At 39.9% G+C, this 9,184-nt stretch overlaps 1 protein-coding gene across 3 annotated transcripts; it reads left to right on the forward strand.

Moving 5' to 3' along the window:
- The first annotated feature begins 2,710 nt into the window (after positions 1–2,710).
- snrnp27 (small nuclear ribonucleoprotein 27 (U4/U6.U5)) lies at positions 2,711–7,239 on the forward strand. Of its 3 annotated transcripts, none has more exons than XM_036527709.1 (7): positions 2,711–2,750; positions 3,093–3,147; positions 4,208–4,334; positions 5,147–5,259; positions 5,862–5,941; positions 6,259–6,323; positions 6,805–7,239. In XM_036527709.1, the coding sequence occupies exons 2-7, from the start codon at positions 3,111–3,113 to the stop codon at positions 6,857–6,859; spliced, it is 477 nt and encodes a 158-aa protein (XP_036383602.1). In that variant the 5' UTR covers positions 2,711–2,750; positions 3,093–3,110; the 3' UTR covers positions 6,860–7,239. The 3 variants fall into 3 exon arrangements, with proteins under 3 accessions (XP_036383602.1, XP_036383598.1, XP_036383599.1); XM_036527705.1 differs by lacking the exon at positions 2,711–2,750 and adding an exon at positions 2,939–3,004; XM_036527706.1 differs by lacking the exon at positions 2,711–2,750 and adding an exon at positions 2,943–2,986.
- Positions 7,240–9,184: the final 1,945 nt, after the last annotated feature.

Raw genomic sequence — 9,184 nt, forward strand, 5'->3', positions numbered from 1 at the left:
AGGCGGTGATGTTGAATTGTTTCCCTGTTTTACTTCCACTCTCTGCAGTTTGGCACTGTGGATCCAGAGAGTGTATGATAGCAACAGACTGGAGGAGGATGGTAGCGCAGGCATGAGAACACAGGCAGATTCCAGGGAGGGTGTGAAGGGGGACAGGAGTGTTGAGGCAGCGAAACGTACTAACATACTGAATATAAGAAAGACTCAACAGACGTTAAGGAGTGAAACCATCATGGAAGAAAGCGTGACAGGGCGGTCAGACAGGTTACATCAGCAGGAAACTGTGGGGTGGAGACAAATGGAAAGAGTTAGAAGAGAGGGAAGAAAGAAGTAAAATGAAATCATGGACAGAGAGTTCAAGGGAAGGCAGTTCCCTATGAGACTGGAGGTAGTACAGATTGAAAGATGCAGCTCACCTGATTTCCAGCAGGGTGAGGGTGAAGAAGAGGAGCAAGGAGAGTAAACCGGTGGTCTGGGAGTTCTTGTATTTGATAACGTCTTCCAGCAGAATCACTGGGGTCCCGGTTTCTAGGAAGGAGATGAACAGGTAGTCCAGCTCATCCAGAAAGCTCTCAAAACGTCCTGGTGAGCGATAAAGAAGATTTTAAATGAATGGTAACAGTTACTGCATGTTACTCAAAAGAAGAGACAGAGATGAGAGAGGTGGAACAGAGAATTTCTATGTATTTTAATGTAAAATAGGTCTGCACAGAAGCATATTTATGGCATAGGTGTTTGAAATAGATTGATATTATGCACTATATAGGCATTTCTATTCAAGAGCATTAAGGTGCTATTGCCTAGCAACTATGACTGTGAAATGGGAAATGTAGTCTTTTTACACATAAAATGTAGTCCCCATGGTAAAATGGCTGACACCTCGTAGATGAACATACACCTTCCATGATCCCAATTCACAAAGTGTTACACTAGTGTATGTTTAAAATGAGTTGCAAATAAATCTATACAGAAGGACATTGCTGAATCCATTCTTAAGGAAAACACCTCTATGAATTTGGCTGTCATTCTACTTGTAGGGGTAGTTTAATATACATGAATGCATCTTTGTCTTATTTGAATATATTTATCATAAATTATTTGTTTTGTGCCTGTATTTTGTTTAAACCATGTAAATAGAATCTTCGAATTTTCTTGACCATGTGACCAGTGGACATTTAAACCTCCTTTTTAATCGTTATCCTCCACATGTAGCTGTAGGCACCCAGTCTTCAGTAACAATCGGCACATTCATGTAATTACACAATTAGTGGCTAGTTGCGACGCTCTTTAAAAAATCATTTGACCTACTTGGGGGGGGGGAGAGAAAAGGTGTCATGGAAGGAACGTCAAGAATGTCCAAAACAAACTGCATATGTTTGAGCGGAAGAGTACAACTCTATCCACTGCCATTCATGATTTGGCAGTGTTCGAACAGTCTGCATCACGGACCAACAATTTACATTTCTACAAGTTTCAGGTTACAATGACGTTAACAATTTACAACAGTCTAGCACAATGTGAAAGAGGCTGCGAGCCAACATTAAACACTATATTGACGGGAACATTTGATAAGGTGACTGCTGTCAAACACACAAGAGCACAAATAATGTAATTCCTAGACTTTTCAAATTAGCTTTTGAAAATGTTCAAGATTAGTTTTGTAAGGCAAAGGGCTGAAATAAAAAAAAAAACTGTTAAACTGTTATATTTATAACTGTTTACTTGAAAAAGGGCTGTATCGACCTCTTTGTATCAGGGGCTGAAGTGCACGCACGAAAACAAGTCGAGAAAACTGAGGGCTCTGCATACAGTATACCACCTTAAATGTATGCCTTCAATTTTCACTTACATTAATTTAGTAAGGCTGCTTCCACACATTTTGTTATTGGATTAAAAACAGAAGTCCCTCACACTGGTATCAACCTCTGCCAATTCACTGACATTCATCAATAGATCAAAGTGCAATATTGAAATTGCTAACATGCCAGTGAGGTACTAAACCAACATGTTTAAAAAAGTTCCTAAAATACATTTTCATATGCCTAGTCTGCAAATTTACTCTTTGCTACAGTAGTCTCTTTTGACAAAAAGAAACACTTTCACAGCACTTATTTCTATTAGACTAAGCTGTTGTATCACTAGAAAAAGAGGTAGTCCAAGTAGAATGTCTAGGCTGATGAAAGTCTGACCACTGTTTTACTGACATTAGCACGTGTTTGTGGCCCCAGATTGGATGAAATCTATGAGATTCATGTGAGATCTTGTTCAGTTTTTCTATACCATTACTATAAATTACAGTATAGTGGCAGACACTCATGTATGCATTACTAATTGTAATGTCGGTGATGTTTTTTTTAAATATATAAATAAACAAATAAATAAACCCATTCAGGAATTTAGAACATTCCAGATTTATTTCTGAGAACAATATGGCTAAATGAAAATACGATAGTTCATGCTGGCATCATGTGCATCCCTTGTGTTTGATTAGATAAATTATGAACAAATATCTAAATAACAATATAATCTTCAAATGATCACAATTAATCCACTTTCTTTATTAGTACTTTAGCTTTACTATGCATGCATTTTGTATTGTATAACCCATTTATGCAGGGGTTTAGCAGTCTGTGTAGTCCTGTATCAGTCCAGGGCTTGGATTAGCAGCTAGGTGGAGTGCGTGATGCCATAATAATTGACAGGAATGAAGAGCTACATCCTATGGATGCGTGTGTTTAAAAAGGCACCCGGTAGAGGCTCATGCTTAAATATTGGGATTACGGTTACCGGGAGTTAGAGTTAGAGTGTTTATTGTCTTCACAAATAGAAGATACTGACTGCCTAGTTCTTCGAATGTTTTTCAAACTTAAATGCCAAATGCTTTAAAGGCCGGAACGCAAATGACACAGCATGTTTCTACAGGGACTGAAATTGAGTGAGCTACTTCATGTTCTGGAAGGATAGGAGAAGGTTTCGCTGATCACGAGTAGATAACTTTAGCTTGGTAACAGTTACTCGCTTGTTTGGTGTAGCGATTCCGCTGACCATTCATTGAACATTCATTGACCTTTTCCTGTTATTTTTCACTTTAGAATATTTACAAGGAGCGAATGGGGAGAAGTCGGAGCAGATCGCCACCAAGAAGAGGTCTGTTGTGGTAGACTAGCTCGCTAGTTAGCTAGCTAAAAATCATTGTGTTCTTTAGCAAGCTAGATTATAGTATATTGAATGTAAAGGGTACTGGCTGCCACTAACTCGCTAGCAACACTAATCTTCACAATTACACCAGATTGGTTAATGCTGGGCTAACGCTGGATAGCACAGTTGGTAGCTGTTTGTTCTAAGGATAGCTGACTAGACTAACGATGGCTAACTAGCTCAGAAGAGATTGGGGACTTCAGCTACTTGAATAGCGGTGCTCACAATTTTCTTTCTAGGTGGCTAGCTCACACTGTAGAAAGTATTATATATCGTCAGCTAACATTAGTTATATTTGTCCAGTAAAGTGAGCATTGCATTTGCGGAGAGCATCAACGTACAGCCAAATCTATAGTGAAAACGTCAACTAGCATACTCGCTAAGTTTACAAACTCTGAAATCTGTCAGACTTTAGCATCAAAGGAGCTAACTAGCGTCTTTGCTTGTTGTCATACTTGTGTGCCGCTTTTTAATCATGCTATTTACCAAGATTGTTCATTTATATGCTGATAATATTATCAATACACGGCTAGTTGTGTTATGAATTATGGAGTTTGAATGGACACTAGGGGGCAGTGAATCCTTTGGGAAGTTGCTATGTCCGACGAGCTTTTACAGTGCACTAGACATGAGGACTGGCTGATCATTAAAGGTTTATTTGACACTTCTCTGTACCTCTGCCTGGCACAGTGTGCTACAGAAGTATTTGTACCTCACATATTATTCGCATTCACTTCACACTGATTAAGGCTATGCAAAGACGTTAACGTTATCTGCCCGGCTTCCATATCGTGAAGTGTGGGAATCCCACAGTGGGATGCCTTTACTTGACTGGAATGTTTATATGGTCTCAACACCACGTGAGGACGTTGAGGACGAAATTCAGTCTCGACAGAACTATAAGATACTCTGGAGGCATATCTTGAATGTGAGGTAGCACTTAACTGAACACCGCCGTTCGTCTTGTGTGAAATGATGCAACTTTTTACCGTGTTTTTTCCCCCAACAGAAAGACGTCGCTCTCGCTCCGCCTCAAGGGACCGCGAGCGGCGGCGGAGAGAGCGGGAGCGCTCCAGGTCCCGTGATAGAGACAGAAGGAGAAGTCGTTCGCGCTCACCTCACAGACGCCGCTCGCGGTGAGCCATTGTGGAGTGTCCGTTTATTGATGTCTGTGGTAGCTCTTATTTAACCTGATAAAGACATATCCTCATATTCACTGAAAATGTTTACTTACTTCTTCATGTAGTGCCAGACACAGCTTGAGTGCACACACTCTCCGACGAAACGGGATGACCATTTTATCTCCCCATTTTATCTCGAGGTGGTTCATATTTAGTTCGCCGGAAGTACAGCAAAACCGAAGAACTTTATTCACTCCTGTTTAAGATAAATTTGAGGAAAGATAAATTTAAGGGAATCGGTAGGCATGTGTTTCTACATGGAAAGTAGTGATCACAAACATGCAGCAAGTATGCAGTCTTGCATGTCTCCCCTACATGAAATTTTGGCCTTGAATTTTACATTTACATTTATTCATTTAGCAGACGCTTTTATCCAAAGCGACTTACATAGGTTACAGTTCTTTACAATGTTATCCATTTATACGGCTGGATATTTACTGAGGCAATTGTGGGTTAAGTACCTTGCCCAAGGGTACAGCAGCAGTGTCCCAGCGGGGATCGAACCGGCAACCTTTCGGTTACGAGTCCTGCTCCTTAACCACTATGCTACACTGCCACCCTTTGACCTTGAAACACGTGTCCTTGCAGAACATTACATGGTGTTATAATTCTGCATCTTGCTATAATGCAGAATTAGTGCTCAAGTTGAATGATGATTAGATGTCATATTTTCATTTGGCAATGCTGACTCCCTGTCTCTGCTAAAGCATATTGACTGTTACTGTTTTCTGTTACTGTTTTCATCCAACTCTCTCTTCTCTCCACAGGTCTCCACGTCGGCACCGCTCCTCATCTCTCTCTCCTGTACGGCAGAAAGACAGACGTGAAGAAGAGAAGAAGGATGTTAAAGAGAAGGTGGTGAAGGAACATCAGATCTCAGGTTCTTATTTTGTTTGTCGTTTACCTATTATTTATGACCTAGCAGACATTGCTTAATTAGTTTCAGTTTACATATGTTCATCATGTTCATTTTTGCAGTTAGGTTCACATAAGAGTACAGCAAGAGTCACAAAGAGTGTTGTAATACATTTGTAGGTGTGTAAATGTCAATCCATTAGGAAATTTACCCTGCAGATGGAAATAGTACATCTTTGACTTTACTCTGAAACTGAAATACGAAATAGCATAGAAATAGATATGGAGTCAAAAAGCTACAGCTGAAATAAATGCAAAAGGGTCTTTGCAGTTTGTGAGGCAGTTTAATTGGTCAATTGTAAATGATTTGTGCCAGTGGAGATTTGGACCAGCAATGGTGACACACACATTTGATGAGCACCACAATATAACCACTTGCAGATTAACTGCTGTGTATAGACCTATGCATTGTGTTACACATGGCTTCTGACTCTGAGAGGCATGAATCTTGTGTTATGTTAAAGTCAACACCCATTGAAATACTGCAGAATACACCATGATTTTTATTTATAAAGAATTTATTGTGTAAGTATATGTAAGGATATGATAATAAATGTTGTGTTCCAGAGGAGGACCTGCAGGGAAAAACAGAAGAAGAGATTGAGATGATGAAGATTATGGGCTTTAGCACCTTTGACACCACCAAGGTAAGGTTGCTGTCTCCTACCATCACATCTCTCAAACTATGTATTCTTTTACTCTTCTCTGTTGAGTTCTTGGTAAATGTCTATTGGTGGTGGTTCACTCAGAACATGGGCATCTGTAAGGGACACATTTAATAAAAATCATTCGGATGAACTGTTGAACATTACGATTCTGCCCAAACTCAGTGAGAATGCAATCCTGCAATTACATAATCCACCACATGGTGGTGACACATGCCTCATAAAAATAGCTTTGCGGCTTTAGGTCTTGGATGGGACTGTAGTAAAGTGTCTGGACCTCTTTTTCTCTCTTGAAATAGGGGAAGAAGACAGAAGGCTCAGTAAATGCACATGCTGTCAATGTATCCCAGAAGAGAAAGTACAGGTCAGTCTTTTTTTGAAACACGAGGATGCTTGATCTGTAATGACTTTCAGCTTTTCCTATACACACCTCTGGGTAGGAATATTATTATTTCACAAGTGTGTCTGTTATAATTCAGTAATGTATTGCAGCTCTGTTTGCAAGAAATGTACTCAGTTTTAATCATCCATCCTTCCACTGCACTCAATTGCTTCATATATGTTTGAGGATGATTTGTATGGAACTATTTTCCATCATACATACAAATATATGAGCTACGTAGACAAGGTTGTGTGTGCTTGTTTGTGTATCTGTTTTTGAGGCATAGAGGACTGCATGATGCTCTCCAGAGTCTGTATGAACAGCAGCCAATCACAGTGCAGCCAATCACCTCAGCAGGTGTTTCTTGGCTGGGAGATCAGCCCTCCCATTGGTAGATGATGATGTAACATATTAGTGCTAGGGAGGAGGGAAACAATGATGTAATCGTATTCTTTTTTCCTAGGCAATACATGAACAGAAAAGGTGGATTCAACAGACCTTTGGATTTCATTGCTTGAACAGAGGGATGCGGTAGAGGTGTTTATCGCAGTGTCCTCAATATGTCCTTACTTGTGGCTTTGATGGCATGTCTGCATATTACACTTCACTTGACATCTGTGTACAAATCAGTGTATTGATTTGTTTTTTGTTTTGTTTTTTAGTATATTTTTCAGGCATTTTCTTCCTTTTACGTAAATGTCAAGTAACTTGCAGATGATTCACAGTTTGGTGTTAGAAACAGATGAATTGCTTGTCTGTCGAACTCTTTTGATATTTATCCCATCACCCTTGTAGTTGTTTTTTAAAACCATGAGGACATTGTGTGTTGTAGTATTCTGCAGTTATGTTCCTGATAAACTTGATACATACAATAAAATGTTTGAAATAAGAAAATTTAGTCCACTGTTCATTTTAAATAATAATTGTACATGTTCATTTGTAACTTGCATTCTTTTCTGGCTTTCTTGTCATATGTGTTCATGTGTTAAGAGTTTGTTGTGGCCATTTTGGCTTCTTTGCTTGGGGTGATAGAGTGTTAGTGTTCCTTTGTTACAACTTTAATGTGTATAAAGTTTCCTTTGCTAGAATTTCCTTCATAAAGATACTGGGAAAACTGGGAGAATGCACCACCATAGAACCAAAAATCTGCTCACAGTTTGCTCACAAAACTCATTTATTTGGTGTAATGCATACAGGATAATGTTACAGCCCAAAGTAGATCATCCTGATGAAGGCTTTGTGTCCGCTGTTGCTAGTCTTGATGAAATAAGAGGGGTTTCAGATATTTGGTCTTTTGATTAACTGCTTTCTGTCTGACACCTGACAGAATGGGTTGTGTGTGTTTCCTTTCTATCATTATCATTCATGTGTCACCACCCCAATTGCCTACTTGTCTGTGTAAAAGGGGAGAGGCTGGGGTATTGGACAAACATTAGTACTGCCTGGTCTCCCAGTAGTTCTTTCATCTTGGTTTTCACAGAAATGACAGCACTGCAATTCCCATGGCTAAACTGTATTTTATTCACACTAAGTTGCTAGTTTCCAATTTTGTGATTTTTATGATTCATTTTCATGTAGCTGTCTTCCATTTTATTCTCTGTCAGCTTTTTCTAGTTATGCAGGTCTGGACTGGAATGATATACTATGATAACACCTCTCCCATGCCTTCTGTGTTTGTCTTGTGCAGTCCTAACAGTGGTATCAAAACATGTGTTGGAAAATAATAAAAACGTGATTACAAAAACAAGCGTTAAAGCCCTGTCTTAGTCCAGAGAAAAGATCAAATAGGTTAATCCTGGAGAAAAGTGTTGAGAGATAGTTACCTTGCAATGTGTAATTAAGGATGGCCCCGCAAGAGTTGCTAAATACACACATTATTGAAGAATTTAATAGAACAGAACAGCGTTGCGAATTGATTTTGCAATTGGTTTTTTAACAGATTTCTGCATGTTTTCTCACGTACACTATCCGCAGCACATTTCCGCATTACCTCATTGAAAGTGGGGCATCTTCAATGGGATGGGACGAGAGGATAACCAATAGTATAGAAACATATGTGTTCAGCCAATCGCAGCTCACAAAACAAGCCGACTCTACTGACAATCCAATCAGTTTTTCCATAGTTGACCACAGCGTGCAAAAACAGCCATGTGTATGGGGCGTGACTTTCTATGGATGACGGGGTGTTGCCACGGCGGCTCTTGAGAGGTAACGACCAATCAAGACTGCCGTACACTCACGGTATGCGGTGAATGTAACCAATGGGTTTCCTAGAGGACTCACATGGGCATAATGAATACAGAAACGGTGGCCATTATGGCTCTGTGACATGACCGCGAGCATATGACTTGTAGCAGCTGATTTGAGCCAAAATGGCTAACGTGGCTGTCAGTTGCACATGTTCTGCTTTTTGACAGCTTGACAACAGCTTTTCGGATATTGTTGTTGTTGTTGGAGAAACTGGCAGTTGTTCCGTCCAATACTGAATCGGTATAATCTGTCACTTCTCCAATCACAGCAAAGTTCACACAGGCTGCCTGAGACGTACAGTAACTAGTGCAGAAAAAACGCGTAGCTAACTGCTACCGGTTAGGGCGACGTTCGTGAGTAGCTGGTGACGTTTTTGTACCATTTTTTAATAAACAAACCGCTCTCGTTGCTGTCAGTCTGTACAGCTCGAGCGGAGGAGCGAGTCTCACGTAACAAGCTAGCTACTAAACTGCCAAACAGGCTAGCTAGGTAGTCCAGCTGGCTGTATTTGAATTTGGGGAGGCTGATGTTCGTGTTAATAGTTGGCGAGCTAGAATTTCTGTAATGTTTTGGAACATTTTAAACATTTTATA

The sequence above is a fragment of the Megalops cyprinoides genome, chromosome 4 (genome assembly GCF_013368585.1).
Source record: "Megalops cyprinoides isolate fMegCyp1 chromosome 4, fMegCyp1.pri, whole genome shotgun sequence".
NCBI classification, from domain to species: Eukaryota; Metazoa; Chordata; class Actinopteri; order Elopiformes; family Megalopidae; genus Megalops; species Megalops cyprinoides.